Genomic DNA, 16,075 nt, shown 5'->3' with positions numbered 1-16,075 from the left:
GCCCAGCAGAACTTTGTTTGAGAAAAATGCCAAAGTTTGATATTCTTCTACAAAATCTTCTGCAATCTGATCCTCTAAAGGGGGGGAGAGTTTAAGATCCCAGCCTTTCTAATGCAGTTATTGTGTTTCCCAGGTCTGCCAACCTTCCCTTTGGACCCTGGGCTTATTCCAAAGGGCCACAAACACTTCTCAGCAGCGGCTGAAACTGTGAACACTAGGGAGAGCAGAACCCTCCAAAACCAGGGCCGTGTGTAGCTCGCTTCAGATCAGGTGTGTGTGTGTGTTAAATGATTCTGAGACTCTTCCTGCACCATTTCCCAGTGATCTGTGCTTTATGCCTTGCTATTTTCCCACGTATTCCCAGGAGATTGAGCCTCCTTCAGGTGTTGCTGTGTTTGAGCAAAACAAGGCAATGAAAAAGATAAAAATCTAAGACAGCTGGCTTTTCATGGAAAAACAGAAAGAACAGCTCATTCGGGCATGAAGAACTGCCAAGTACCAAAACCAAGGTTGTTTTACCTACAACGATGAAAAAAAACCCACCAACATGACAAATAGTAGAGGGGACAGCAAGAAGTGAAGGGAGCTGCACTCTGAGCTACAGCTGAGGATCTTGATTCAGATTTTGGGCAGACCAAAGGCATTCAGGTCCTAAACTGCCACTGTGTCCATAAACTCAGGAGTGTCCATGAACCTCAGGGCATTTCACAAATGGACTCAAGTTTCACTCACAAGCCCTGACAGGGACAATCCCAAGCTCCTCTGTGTGCAATCCAGAAAGAAACTGCATTTGTGGGCTCCAGCAGTCACAACAAAACCCTACGAAGTCAGGCAACAGGTGATACTCCACTGTCCTCCCAGAGATTCACTCCAGTGGCACAGCCAGCCTGCCACAATACAGCCTCAGCATTCTCAACAACACCAGTTTTACAAGTTACCTTTTAGTTTTGTAGTTTACATTTAAACCTATAAAAGCCTCCTGATGAAATGGTTGTTCAGGAAATAGAAGTCCAAGGTATCCTTTTCTGCTCAACTTTAAAGCCTTAGTCAATCACCCAGGAGAGCTGTGAACACCAAGAAATCAATCCCTGTTGCTGCAGCACCCTCCTTTCCTTTAACTGGCTTATTTTGAAAAGATTTCAGAGTGCTTCCATCATATTTCAGGCCCCAAAGTTATCTTGAGTCCAGGATCTATACAGAAACTGGTTATGCTGCATGGAAAAGACAAACTGCATTACTTTACCAATGCAATATTTTAATTTTATTGTTCTCATAAAGCAACAAACTCAATCTTAGGACAGCCAAGAGACATAGGTCAGATATTCATAGAGGTATTTTTTTTTGTTTGTTTTATTTTTAAATTTGGCAACAGGAACTAACTGTTGATTTAAAATCCAGGTCATTTAAAATCAAAAGTTCAAAGTGCAGTCAGATACTGCACCTGCAGTACACTGGATTTGCTGTTTCCAAGTCTCTGCTTAAAGAAAACACTTCCCTGTTGTTCCATAACAAAGAGTTAAATAGGACAGGTTCAGGAATGGGTTTGGTGGTGGGTATCACCAAAACTTCACATCAAAAGCTTGTGTCTCTCCAGGTGAGCTGGGCGTAGACACAGGCTCTGAATTCCCTGTGTTCTCCTCACTAACAAACTCCTACTGCAAAAATCCGGGTGATTGTGCAGGGGAGGCTGTTGCAGAAAGACAGGGAAGAAAAGTTTTATTCCCCAGATCCTCTGGAGTCCTTAGGAATAAAACTCCCCTTTACTTTAGTGGGACATCAGGCAGCCAGGGGCTGCTGCTGCATTTAGTATTTCTCTGGGCTCTCACCCTCTCTTAGGTGTAACAGCTACTTCCAGAACAGAGAACCATTTTTTATTCTTACGTTTTTCCTTCTATTCTGTGACTTAATTGCCAGTGATTATTTTTATTTTAAACAGGGTTTACTGCTACTGTACTTGGCATAGATAAATTCTCCTGTTTAATGGGCTTGATTCACTGGCATGGATCCCAGTACCATGTGAGTTTATTGCATGGATCATCACATCTATTAATGTCATCAGATCCTGGTCCATATTTCACATTTCCCATTGACACACTGAAACAAGCAGGAGAATTACAGAAAATGCAGCTCCCACAGTTGCCTGCTGCTTCCATGAACATGCTTGGAAAGATGATGATGGCTATTCAAAATCATGCTTCAAAGCATGGAAAGTTCAAACCAACAGTCCAGACCTCACATATCTGATGCAGAGCATCTCTCCTCTGTGTCAGGATGAAGTTTGTTGCACTCCTCTTTGGCAAAGCCAGAGCAACAGAAAAAGCCAGCTTGTCAAAACTTCAGCTTGAGAACAAGATGTTCCTGTGTCCTCTGTTGGCAAATGCACAGCCTAGCAAGAGTAGCCCTTTAGCCACACACCTCCTTCCAGCCAAACATTTACACCTTTTCTCTGACTAAAATGAAGGTTTCTGGCAAAGACCTCCCCAGTATTACCTGGAAATGGCCTGAAATTGAAATACTAAGTATGGATGGAGCCAGCTTGTGACTAAACACATTGATGGAACGAATCACTGTAAGAATCTAACATAAACCCAACTCTGTGCTCTGCACACAAGCTGTGTGCTGCCAGGCATGCTTTGATGGATGCTTCCAGGGGGAAAAGGATGGCTGAGGATCACCCTGAAGTTTAGTGCTGCTACAGCAGATCCCTCTGATTCTTCTTTCATGCTGTTTTGAGAAAGAAAACTTGAAAGTTGGCTCTGGGCTTTGTGCTGACCTGATAACCTTGCACTTGACAATTAGAGAGGTACTGAGGTCTTCCACTGCCAGACCATTGATGTTTCAAGGTACATCCGTACTGCTTTGCTTCTGATTTCTTGACATTGAGATGTCAGACACGGACAACTTTTCATCTTCAACTACAGGACACTCACATTTGCTGCATCCTTAAACCAAGATACACAAGGATCTATATTTATGTGGCACCTTTAAGCCAATAAATTCAAAGTTATTCCAAAAGTAACAGAATAGCCTTATCCAAGTAACTTACTCGAACTTTACTTTTAATCACCCTTTAAAACCACTTTATTAGAATAGTCCTCTCCTCCATCCTGGAGCTATTTAAGGATTATGCTGCCCAGGAGCTGCAGATGGATGCTCAACATAAAACCCTGCAAGACAACAGAGAAGCCCGCAAGAATCCCAGACTGGACACGGTCTGCACTGCACGCCTGCCTTTCCCATTTATGCCAGGAACTGCCAAGTGCTGTGCAGTCCTTTGGGAACACGAGTCACTACGGGATGTGTGGGACCGAGAGCTCTCTAGGAACCCAGGACAAAAGCTCACCCCGACCTCGGCGGGGCCGGGACCCCAGCGCGGGGAGACCCTGCAACCCCCCAGGCTGGAGGAGGGTAGAAGGGGCAGAAGGAGCAAAACTTTGAGAGAGGCTGGAGAGCCAGAGGAAGAAGAGGAGGGTGTTCTGCAAGCCTTGGGGAGGGGCAGCGGAGGCTCCTGCCGAGGGAGTACCTTGTAACTGAGCCGAGAGCGACTCCTGATGCTGCTGGTACTTGAGCGCCGTGGCCTCAGCCTTCCTCAGCTGGCCCTGCAGCTCGTAGTAGAGCATCGCCCCGTACAGGAACCCGAACACCACGGTCAGCAGCAGCAGCGTCTGGAAAATCCGCTTCTGTTTCCGGGAGCACATCCCGTTGCCCATGTCCCCGGCGGGGTCCCGAGGGCCCCCGCCCGTCACGGCTCAGCAGCGGGCGGGAGGCGGCGGCATCGGAGGCCCCGGGTGGAGCAGGCGGAGCAGGAGGAGGAGGAGGAGGAGGAGGAGGAAGGAAAGAGGGACGGCGGAGGCGGGGCCGGCCCAGCGTTTCAGCCCCTGGGCACGGCCGCGGAGCCCGGGGCGGTGTCTCCGGGGCGGTCAGCAGTGGGGCTCATGCCGGGGATGTTCCGTGTCCCTGCGGCCTGTGCCGGTGCCTGCGGCCGAGGGGGGCTGCGGGGAACAAAGGCAGGCCCCGCAGTGACGTGTCCCCGCTCGGCCGCGGCTCCCCAGCCGCGGGATCCCCGAAGGAAGTCCCGCTCCGGGCGCGGCCTCATTGGGTCGGGCCGCGGGGCTCTGCCCTCCCTCAGGAGCGCATTGGGTGCGGGCCGCGTCCGTCCGCAGCGGGCCGCGCTTCCCTCCCGCCCCTCCAGCCTCCGCCTGCAGCCCCTGGTCCACACATCCCCTGATCCACACATCCCCTCAGCCCCTGGTCCACACATCCCCTGATCCACACATCCCGTCAGCCCCTGATCCACACATCCCCTGATCCACACATCCCCTCAGCCCCTGATCCACACATCCCCTCAGCCCCTGGTCCACACATCCCCTGATCCACACATCCCCTGATCCACACATCCCCTCAGCCCCTGATCCACACATCCCCTCAGGCCCTGATCCACACATCCCCTGATCCACGCATCCCCTGATCCACGCATCCCCTCAGCCCCTGATCCACACATCTTCTCAGCCCCTGATCCCCTGATCCCCGCAGCCCCCGGTCCGGAGCCGCCTGGGGAACGAGGCTCGTGTGGTGATGGAGGGGAGCTGTGGCAGGGGACAGGGACAAGGGACAGTGACAGGGGACAGTGACAGGTGACAGAGACAGAGGGGCAGTGGCAGAGGGCAGTGACAGACGACAGTGGCAGGGGACAGTCACAGCGGGACAGTCACAGCGGGGCAGTGACAGGGGACAGTGACAGGGGACAGTGACAGCGGGGCTGGCAGCGGGGGTGACACGCTGTCACGGTGGCACCGCCGGGACGGGCTGGGGCTCAGGGGCACCGGGAAGGCAAAGCCCCAAAGAGGAGGTGTAGCACCGGAGGTGTTCATGGAATCGCAGGATGGACTGCGCTGGAAGGGACCTCAAAGATCACCCAGTGCCACCCCTGCCATGGCAGGGACACCACCTGGCCTTGGACACTCCCAGGGATCCAGGGGCAGCCACAGGGAATTCCAGCCCAGCCTCTCCCCACCCTCGCAAGGAAGAATTCCTTCCCAATATCCCATCTAAACCTACTCATCATATTAATGTATTCTTCCACAGCTTGCTGGCTGCGCTGTGTTTTGGGTGTTGACTGTCACAGCCTTCACTGTCTTTGGCCTTTTTACCCCCTAGAGCCCAGCCCAGGCCGCTGGTGCATCTCAGTTCAGGCTCCCAAAAATGTGCCATCCTAAATCAGTGCTCCCAAATCCCTCTGTGGTGCCTAAAAACATGAGCTAGGTCACATATACCTCACCAGCATAAAATCAGACTTAGCCTAAATACAGATCCCTCTCCTAGTTTATTTTATTACAGGACAAACAAAATCCAACCAGGTCTCCAGCTAAACTAGAAGAATAAGTAAAAAAATCAAATTAATATGCCAAAGTTATTTTTTTCCTAAATACTCATAAGTGTGTGTTTTGCATAAGCATTTTTCTGGCCTTAATAGAAAAACAACATCAAAGAAGCTTAAGAAATTCTTATTCAAATATTCTGCATATCCCAGTAATTAACAGCAGTCAGTACCAGAAGCTAATATGATTTCTACATGTATTTCAAATATCTGTTTGATATATTCTCATTTAATGAAATCTCCTGCTCGCAGTTTGAGGACCAAGGTGTTTGAAATTATGAGTTAGACACCCAAGAATGAACTGTAATTGCTTTGAAACAGTGATGATTTAACAAAGAAAAATCTTTTTCCCTCGTCTTTAGGAAGCTTCCTCCAAGTTACATTTAAATCTTTTGTTCCAACCACGAGTGTTTCAGGTTGAGGTATTTTCATGCTGGTTTAGAGTATCCATTTCTTTCACAAAAAAAGTTTCCAGGAAGTTTCTAAGTATCACCCAAGCTCCAGCTCCACTCCCTCTACCAATCTCCTTCAGAGCTGTCCTGTGCTTTTTCCATTTCCAGGCTCTTCAGGCTCTTTTATTCTGCTGAGTAAAATGAGATAATTCTTTATTTTTGGACTGAGACTTTCGAATCACTGGGGGTGATTTATACTTCAGTATTACAGCTCTTCAAATGATTTAATTTTTGTGCTTCCACTTGTTGCTGACATCACCACTCATAAAAGCAGTCTGTCTTTAGTTTTGATTACTTTTCACTCGAGAACAATTGGTTGACATTTTAAGGTGTTTAAAATGAAAAAATGTAAATTTTAAAGGGCACTGAACCCATGGTGTTACTTAATATCCATTCCAAATACATTTAATTGATTATGGTGTAAATATACTTTAACTCCTAGTAGAAATTGGCAATATCATTAACAAATGCTAGGAGAAAAAAAAAAAGCAAATTACTATCTCATTTTGTTTAATCAAATATTACTTATAGTCAGTAGCTGCTAGTGATAGATCTCTTTAGCTCGTGTAAATTGTGATTCTCCATGAACAAACCAATTAAAGTTGAAATGAGGAATTTATTGGGAGCAAGGGACTATTATGTGAAGCTATTAGGCAAATTTGAATTGGAAGTCCCAAAATAGAAAGGTTTGGACCTAAAAGAGGCTGTAATATATTAAAAAGCATTAAATTAGTTGCTAGGAGAGAAATGTTACTTGGCCTGATCTCTCGATATGTTACAGATCTAATCAGGAGAGGTGAGGGATGAGTGGTTTCCGAGCCATGGGGAGCTGGGAGGCTGCAGAGGGAATTCGTGGCAGGAATTTACACCGAGCCATTTATCAGCTCTAGTTTCATTTCCCGGGCAAAGGAGGCTTGTGCAACCCAACTGCCTGTGAGTTTGTGCTGCTCAGAGCAACCACTGGCCAAAGCATTGGCCAATCCATCAGACCTAACCAAGAAATGATGAGCAAAATGAAGTTCCTCTAAGTTTTGAGAAATGGATAAATTATAACTCAGTGAGTTCCCCTCTGTGTACTCCGACCTGGATAACTGAGAAGCTGATCAGGGAAGAGATATCAGAAAAATCCCATTTCCTTTGGATGCAGGTTCTCATCATCAACCACAAGATGTGGGAAGTGCACCTCTCTGTAATTTGGACACCACAGAACTACATTTTTTGGTTTGCTTCTTTCCTTTGTTTATTTTCATCCTCTTAAGATAATTTTCTTGTGTTTTCTGTCATTTTATTTTGTCAATTTTACTAAACTCGATGCCACAATTATTACATCAGATGTTTAACCTTTTTGTCCAGTGGCTAAAGCTTACTAAGACATACAAAGATTGTTTTAACATGCAGTGTCATCTCTTGGTGATCAGGAGCTGCAGGAATAAAAAGATTGGACTTGAAGAGGTGAATGCTCCTGGGAAAATTGAATTTACCCCTCTTTGAGGTCCTAGTTTGTGTCCTTGGGGGAAGTCAGGATTTTTACAGCTGAGCTGTGTCTGAGTGTCTGAGTAATCAGCTGAACTCTGTTTGCTGATGTCCAGATTGGAGGTGAGAACAGGAGAGCTGCATTTTAATATAGAAAGTTCTATGCTACTTAATATTCTGGGGGGAAAAAATAATCAAACATAAGGCATCCCAAACTGGACCCTCCAAGTTATCAGAGCTTTGACATTTATGTTCTGGTGCCCCCAGTTCTGGATGTGGAATAGGAGATGATGACTGGCTTTTACTTTATGGATGCACATAAAGACATTTACCTTTTTGTAAATCCTTCAGCATTCATGGTAGCAATGGGGATGGAACACAGGTGGGAAAATTTTCTGGGGGTACAAAGAGTAATTTAAACAATTCCCTGCTGAGGTGAGAAATGTGGTTCCTGATCGAGATGACTGAGGAGGCTACACTGTGACTTTATATTGCTTCTGGTGCCTGCTGACTTAAAACAGACTTGTCATTTTACTGGCTCAAAACCATTACCCTTTGTAAATAATTCATGCAGGTGAGAAGATGCATTCCAATGTACAACTGTTGTAGCAGGACTTGCAAGTGGTGGATCTGTGTTTGCCACAGAGCTACAAATTCACTTTACACATGACACACACGGGATGCACTTGGGATGGCCACAGGTGACGTGGTGTCATTGCCATGCAGCCACCACGGCTGAGCTCCGGTGTACCCCGTGCTGGAGACATTAGTTGCCTGTCAAGGCAGAACAACTTCTAAAAAACACTGAAATTTGATCAGCCTTTTGCTGCAATCCCCAGAGAAAAAAAAAAAGCCCTTCCTCATGCCATTACATGCTCCATTGTTCTTAACGTGACAGCTTCCATAAAAACAGTAGTAAACACCGAAAATAAAGAGTAGGATCCCATGTCTTTTAAATAGTGAATTGACTTTAAACGGTGGTCAGGTCATCCACCTGATGAGAAATTTGCAATTGGAAACCCCTGTTCCTGAGGAACAAAAAAGAAAAATAATAATGATTGAGTGCTAATGATAATCTGGATATCCTACAATAAGGGGCAGGATATTTGAGCCTTTGGGCACTGATCTAACGACACATTTTGTACATTTTCACGGGGATCTGTTTGTATTTTGCTCCTGTGTGGTTTTTTGATGCTGCAGATCCCTCTGAAGCAGTGGGTGAAATACAACAACAGCTGGGGCTGCCCCGAGGATGAACAACTGCACATCAAAGCCCTGGGGCTGTGCCTGCAGCCAGGTGGGAATGGGAGGGAAAAATCCTAATGGGAGGAAAGATCCCTGACTCTAGGGGAGCACCAGGAGGGTGGAAGGACACGGGAGCCTGGTGGGTTCTCCGTGCCTGAAGTGTTGGGAATTCTCTGTCCCATCTGCGAGGGAAGGACAGCAGATGCATTCCGCTTTTTATGAGTTAGAGGAAATTGTTGAGCTTGGGAAGGCTGACTGCAGACATTGTTTCTCTCTCATACATAGGATAATCTCCAGTGATTACTTTTTCCTGGTGCATTTCCTGTTGGGCTGTCCAGACTGGAGGCTGTGGCAGATGCAGGAGTAAATAGGTCAGTGAATTTTGAATTATTCCATCCTCTGCTTTTTCCAGTCTTGTCACACTTAGCCTCTTTTTTCCTGACAGTCTTTGTTTTTCCAACACCTGAATAAAAGCCAGGGTCTGATATCCCACAGCTGTAAAGCTGCCTGGCCTTCCAGAAATCCCATCTTCATAATTGTTTACATTATCACTGCACTGTGAGATAGCGAGTGAAGAACTAATGTACATTCCTTGATGTTTATATCTTTGATATCCTTGTGATTTTTAAAAGATCTGAAATGGAGCCTTTCAAATGGAGTTTGGAAACTCTTACTTTGCAAAGTTAATTTGAGGAAAGGAAAACAACTAGTCAGGAATTTATGTTTAAAATCTGAAGAAATGTAGATAAAGAATTTTAAATGAGCTTACAATGAACTCAGGACTTCAGCAGCCATATCCACATTCATTTTCATGGGACTGTTATCTCTGTTAATAATATTATCATGGTCTGGCAGACTCAGAAACAGAAACTGTTTTTCCAGTCAGTTACAGGGTTATCCCCAAGTAGTAATTTTAATTTAATTTGAGTTATTGACTTCTAGCTTCTTCCTATTCACCAGGAAAATGTGTGCAGGTTGTTTTTTTTTCCCAAAACATAACTATCTTTCGTAATTGTTAGTCTTGGAAGGGCTTTGCTGTTACATTACAAACTAAAATTAGTTCCAGGCTGAAGGAATTCTACATATTTGTTTGGGAATGTATAAGAGTATGGAGGAGTGGGGAAAGGGGCTGAATTAGAGAAAGACATGCTGAAAAATCTCTATCTCTTATGAAAAATATCCAAGATTACTTTGGTCCTATAAGTGAGAATTACTCTTGGCTACTTCCTGTTGAAAGAATTATTGTGTTTTATTTGCTGCCAGAGCCTCATTTGAGGCATTCTCTTATTTCCTGGAAGATGAATGGCTGCTGGCAGCTCTCAGTCACTGCTACATCAGTTTTCCTCACAGCTTTCCCTGTTTCCCAGCTCCCTGGTCTGTCTGGAATCAGGGTGCTCCTGCAGAGGTCAGGTTTATTATGCACATAAAGTGAGGATGACAAAGTAAAGAACCTCTAAGGACTCGAATGATGAAGGTCCTAGAAGAAATAATTAATGGCTGTACCAGTCAGACTCCTGAACCAGCTGTAGAAACCACACTGGAAATTGATCTTTTTTGTCTGTGAAAAAACATAACTCGGTTTTTGGCTTGGATCCATCCAGCACTGAAAGGACAGGAAAAAAGATCCCGGGAGCTGTTTGTTTTTGTAGTTATTAAAACCGATGAGCTCAGAGTTTGGAAATGCTGCAAAAAAAGAAAGGGGAGAGAAGACCTGGAGCAAAGCAAGGGGAATCCAGACACGGGGTGGGGAGGGAATGTTGGATATCGGTGCCACCTAGTGGGAATTCTCCAGAAGATCGAGGCTGCTGCTTTTCACCCTAAAAAAACCTCTTAGAGAAATAAAGAAATCATTGATGATGATGTGGGCGCCCAGCAGCGTCAGTAAGTGAGGCTGGGAGTGTGTGAGATGGAGGCTACAGGTAGTGGATGGAAAAAGTAAAGTTAATTAAATCTCTGGTGCAGCTCCTTACAAGGGGACTGTGTCTTTTTGAGAGTTAGGTAACAAAAACCCCCTAACGCTGCTCAGTGGGAGCAGGGGAGCTCTTTGCCTGTGGAATATTGCCCTGGAAGGCTGGGGAGGGGCACGGGACAGCGCACATGCAGCATTTATTAACCATACCTGGGCTGGAAGTGCTCGGAGGCAATGGAGCTCATAAAGTTTTACAAGCATTTACACAGCACATTTACATTGTGAATGAAGAAGTGCTATAGCTGCTGGTAAGAACCTCTGCACGGAGTTACTGCCTTGTAAATAATGAGCCTTGAGAGCAAAATCTACTCACCTACAGTATCAGACATTCTTGTGCTCCAGCCAGGATGATGAACAGTCCCTGAGAGACACGAAGTCCAGCTCAGTGCATGCCTTTTCTTGTTTGATTGAAAAAAAAGAATTCATTTCCTTAGGAAATGATGTTGCAATCAGTCCAGGGTGTTGTGTTTGTGTGTTGTTCACTTTCAAACCTTGCAATTCACTGTCTAACTCAAACAGATTTACCAGAGGGCAGCAATCTCAGATATGACATTCCTGAAAGTTTCATGAAAATAAATGTTCAGGTAGAGGAGAGTCAGCCAGGGGGAAAGGTGCCATCAACTGGCTTCTAGTAACATGGAAAAATACTTAATATATACTGCTAGCACAGAAAAAAAACCCCTGCCATTACCTTTCATAGTAAACTATAAACCACAAGATTTTCTAAGATAAGCTTCTGCTGGAAGTATTTGTTTAGGCAAAAAAAAAACCCAGAAAAGTGGTAGTAAAACAGGAATGAGAGTGGGATCAGGGCATTGCACAGCACCAGGGGTTTGACTCCTGATTCCACTCTGCAGTGGGATCCTGGCACCCTGGCACCACAAGGATTTTCAGCTGGAATACTAAGGCAAAGTGTTTGTCTTACCTGCCTGGCCCTTGCTGTTTGATAGCAGAGAAGTCTGGTGCACTCTGAGCACGTTCTTCTTTGCCACTCATTCTGCTTTAGATGTGAATCACCTTGTCCCCAGGTGGGGCTCAGATCTGCAGTGTGTGACTGCCAGGAGGAGCTGATGGCCCTTGGATTTAAAAGCAGAGGAAGTTTGCAGAGTCCCAGGAAAAACAAAAAGGAGTGAAATGATCTCTGTGCTGCCCCTGGGACACCTTTGCCTCTCTTGTCTCTGGGTCCAAAGGGGCCATCTCTTCCTCCCCACATAGTGTGGAAAGAGGAGGATTTGTTTCATGGGCAGTTGGCCTTGTATCTGTTGGGATCAAACATGTGTTTGCAGGAGGTCAGGCCAATCCTTGAGGAGCAGAGGGAGAGATCCCTGAAGCCTGGTGATGCAGATCACAGAATCCCAGAATGGTTTGGGTTGGAAAGGACCTTAAAGCCCATCCAGTCCTACCCCCTTCCTTGGCCAGGGACACCTTCCACTGTCCCAGGTTGCTCCAAGCCCCCTCTAACCTGGCCTGGAACACTTCCAGGGATGGGGCATCCATGATCAATAGGGACAGTCCACATGTTTCAGCAAATAATTCAAAACCCCACAGCATCAGGCTGTGGAAACCTGACTGTCTGGGGCTTCTCCTTGGATATTTTATGTTTTTTGGAGTGTCGCTTTTGCTGACCTGCTTCAGGGCTGGGACACGAGACTTTGGAGAGGAGCTGTAAATGTTATTTCTCACATGTTGTTTATTATCTTCAAAAGGAATCTCCTTTCCAAACAGCCCCACGGAAGTTCCTGCATTTAAAAATAGCAACCCTAAAGGGCTTGAATTTTCCTTTGGGCTTAGCTTCTTCCAGATTGCATGAGTCAAGGAAAAGCCTGAACATACAGGGAGGAAGTGACATAGACATATTGCTCATGATGAGAGAACTCAGCAAATGGGAAACAGAATATTGGCAGGGTCAGAAAAGAAGATTAAAATACATCTGGACTAGAGCTGTGGTATTCCAATGGGTGAAATAACCAAAACAACTGGAAATCAAAATGCATTATTGGATATTTTAACAGTGAAATGCCAACAATGACGAGAGGGATTTTGCCAAATTTTGATAAAACAGTATTTTATTATGGTGAGCTTTCTGCAATGGCTCAGGTAAACTTCCTGGTTGCTTAAAAATAATTTGTTTTATCTCTAAAGAGACTGAAAGAATGGATAAATCTGCTGCAGCAAAGCAATAGAGCTTTTGAGTTCATGTAGCACATGTAGAAGAAACCTACTGTTAGGAAGAGCTGATGATTCGTCTCCAGTTTCATATGGCAGAAATCTCCAAATCTAAAGGTAAAATAATTGCTGACCTCTTACCCTTAAGAATGATTGATTAAAAGTGCAATTCCTAATCAAATCAAGTAAGAACTATGTTTACCTAAGGGCCGCACTTCTCAGAATTGCTATTTAATGTGTATTATGTGCATAAAACAAAGACTGGAATTCCTACAGGCACTTTTCTGGGTGACACCCTCCTTCTGCTAAAGCCAACATCAGGTTATTGACTACAGCATACTCCAAATTTCACTTTTACTTTCTTTTCCCTTCACAATTTAAGAGGTGATTGCTTTGTTTTGACTTGACTCATAACCCGAGGCATGACTAACGCTGATGTGCAGCGATAAAACTTCCTGTTAGGGTAAATCCCAAGAAACTCCAGCAACTTTATTGTCAATTTGGACTCGTACCAATGCTACAGTGGAGGATTTTTTTCATTTTTATTTCCACAGTAAAAGTAAGAGGCCCCAGCTGAAAGATGACAGCCAGGCTGCATGTTAGAGCAGTTTAGGTCCAGAGCCAGACCTGTATTCTGTAGCCTGAACCTTTTTCTAATTAAAATACACTTGATCTACTGTTACAGTGATTCGAGAGCTTTTGAAGTCAGACTCTCCCTTTTCCATTTTTGCAGGGTATTTTGAGAAAAGAAGGTTGTTTCTGCTTTGGGACACATAAATGGAGTTGGCTAATAGATGAGAGTAAGCATAGGGTAGATGAGGTTGTAAACTTCTTATTCCACTTTGATGTGTCCATCCTAAAATCCTGAATTTTTTACAGCATTTATCACAAAGGTATTTGGTGATATATCAGGTTTAAGAGTGGGCTTGCTGTCTTTTTTTCCCCTCAGCTCAATGTCCACTGTCTTTTAAGAGCCCTTTTCATGTGTTTCAGTGCAAATTTTGAAACTTGTTCAAGAAGTCGGTTTTATATGATTTTCTCAAGACATGAAGCCTCAGGATCAGTCAGGATTACCCATCCTCTTTGTCTCTTATAACCAAATTTACCAGTATTTCTCTATAAATACCAAAGGCCTCATCTGAAGCAAAGTTTTTTTAAACGGAAGATAAATTTCCATTTTTTCCCCGTAGGAATTACAGTATCTAGGACATTTTTCTTGAAACAGGTTCTTTCCCTTACTTGAAGGGAAGAGCTAAACCTGTGACTTTAACAAGCCTCACACTGTTAGCAGTGTGCTTTTTAGAGCTCACTCCAAAGCCCATGCAGACACAACGTGATATTTGATATATTCATGTGAGTGCAACACAGAGTTGAAAACTTCAGCGTTGTCAGAGGCTGGATGACACTCCTGAGTGTCCCTTCTTGGGAAAACAGTTGTTCTAGAAAAGCAGGAGTTGGTTTACACTTGATGTTTGGCATATTAACCTCAGGGATGCTCTCCATCAGCCTCATTTGGGTTGAGGGCTCCCCAGGATCCCTGGAAGTGTCCAAATCCAGGTTAGACAGGGCTTGGACCAACCTGGGACATGAAAGGTGTCCTTGCCCATGGCAGGGGTGGAACTGGATGGGCTTTAAGGTCTCTTCCAACCCAAACCATTCTGGGATTCTGTGATAAACTTGTAAGTGGCAGCTGTCCAACACTTTCAGTCAGAGCAGGATTTCCTCTGGCAATAACAAACACTCTTTAAGGTGCCAAAGCTGTTACCACTGGTCACAACTCCTGCACGTAAACACAAAACACTGCAGAGTGCAAAGCCACAGACTAATGAACATCCTTGGGGATTTTTTCACTCACCAAACTGTGCAAATCTCTTCACCCAAGAGATCTGGCCATAGGTCTTGAAATCCCTGGAAACCCTTTTAGTACTGCCTGGGCCCCAACCCCTCTCATTATAAACCAGATCCAGAACGTGCCTCCAAGCTTTCTATCCTGTTTCCATGCCACAGTGCTTTGTTGGGACACAATTTCAATTCATTTCAACTCAAATGCTCCTTGACCACATGAAACATTGTAGTCAAGGAGCAGAGGAGGCTCTGTGTTCAGCCCCAGCCAGCCAGGCCTTTGTGATCCGAGCTGCTTTCCACACCAACCTCTCCTACGGGAAAAGTGTGTGGGTAACACCTTCCTTTCCTCAAAGGTGACACATGGAAGTTACAGCCCTCTTTGAATCTGGGGAAGGGAGAGTTCAGCCATGGATTCTCCACATTTTCTGGGCACAGTTGCCCATGGAAGCTGTGGCTGTCCCATCCCTGGAAATGTCCAAGGCCAGGCTGGATGGGGTTTGGAGCAACCTGGGATAGTGGGAATGTGTCCCTGCCCATGACAGGTGGAACAAGGGCCCTTCCAACTCAAACCATTCTGTGATTCTTTTCTAGGACTAAAATATTCCAGACCCTGGGCTTCTGACTGTTCTGGATACCTTGTTAAATAGTCTTGTTGTCATCCCAAGCCAAGTGGGGACTGTACTGTAAATCTCCATTTCTTTTAGGTTGGAGAAAGAGTTTCTTCCTTCAAACAATGAGCTGCTTTTGTTGAAACAACCAACCAGGAATGTGCTCCTGCCAATTTAAGCTATTTTCCTTTGCACCTAAAGATTGAGTCTGGAAAAAATGAGTTTGTTGGGTTTTTTTAATGTTTTACTTTGATCTTACTGCTTCTCTGTCCAATATCTTATAAATTCCTTTTGCCTTGAAGTTTATGTGGACTTTACTTTGGGACCATATTTACCCCTGAGATATCAGGACTCTCCAGTTGAGCGGAATTTTGAAAGGGGACTAGAAAATACAGGGTATGAGCACAAGTGTAAAATGTGCAGTAAAGAACTTTTAACTGGTGTCTCTCCATCCCTAGAGCCCCTCCAGAAGTGGCCAACAAGGCTGATACCACTGAAGAGGATGATGAGGGAAGCAGAGAAACAAAAGGAAGAGGCAAAGAGGCTGATTGATGATCCCCATCTCATCAGTAGCCTTTTTAAAAGGAAGGAAGCACACCAAAAGTTCCTCACTCCAAGCTCCCTGGTGTGTCCAATTATTTAAGTTCCTTCTAGAATGCAGCTGCCTTCTGGGCAAAGGCCACCTGTGTTTTGTCACATTTTAGGTTTTTGATTCCTGTTCATCAGCAAGAAGCTTATCCAAGCTTTTTTTAGGAACCTCCATGTGGATTGAGGGCTGTGTGACCTTTAACTTCATCTTTCCATGACAATAAGCACCACAAAAGTCAACGACTGGAGTACATTTGTGACAGTATTTGCAGAAACAAATCCAGAAAATCCTTCTGGGGTTCTTAGTAACCTTCCAAACGCTGAATAATAAATAAGCCCTTTGAAGTGAGTA

The 16,075-nt window shown here is 44.9% G+C and overlaps 1 protein-coding gene and 1 long non-coding RNA gene across 3 annotated transcripts in view; one reads left to right on the top strand and one right to left on the bottom strand.

Annotated features, from left to right (window-relative positions):
- GOLIM4 (golgi integral membrane protein 4) overlaps positions 1 to 8,154 on the bottom strand; it is a 33,445-nt gene extending 25,291 nt beyond the window's left edge. The window contains exons 1-2 of the mRNA XM_086844266.1: positions 4,442 to 8,154; positions 3,524 to 4,352 (exon numbers count right to left, since the gene is read on the bottom strand). Of these exons, the coding sequence (XP_086700392.1) occupies positions 3,524 to 3,710 (187 nt within the window). The 5' untranslated portion in view covers positions 3,711 to 4,352; positions 4,442 to 8,154. The remainder of the gene's footprint in view (positions 1 to 3,523; positions 4,353 to 4,441) is intronic.
- On the top strand, positions 7,622 to 16,075 carry LOC111933309 (uncharacterized). 2 transcript variants are annotated; one of them, XR_015274580.1, is made up of 4 exons: positions 7,622 to 8,599; positions 8,833 to 8,918; positions 12,659 to 12,799; positions 15,594 to 16,075. It is a non-coding gene; the product is annotated as an uncharacterized LOC111933309 (long non-coding RNA). The 2 variants fall into 2 exon arrangements; XR_015274579.1 differs by lacking the exon at positions 12,659 to 12,799 and having other exon boundaries at positions 8,134 to 8,599.

The sequence above is a fragment of the Cyanistes caeruleus genome, chromosome 10, assembly GCF_971803275.1.
Source record: "Cyanistes caeruleus chromosome 10, bCyaCae1.hap1.1, whole genome shotgun sequence".
Classification (NCBI taxonomy): Eukaryota; Metazoa; Chordata; class Aves; order Passeriformes; family Paridae; genus Cyanistes; species Cyanistes caeruleus.
The sequence above is the reverse complement of the archived record's forward strand: the minus strand, read 5'-3'. Positions and strand labels throughout refer to the sequence as shown.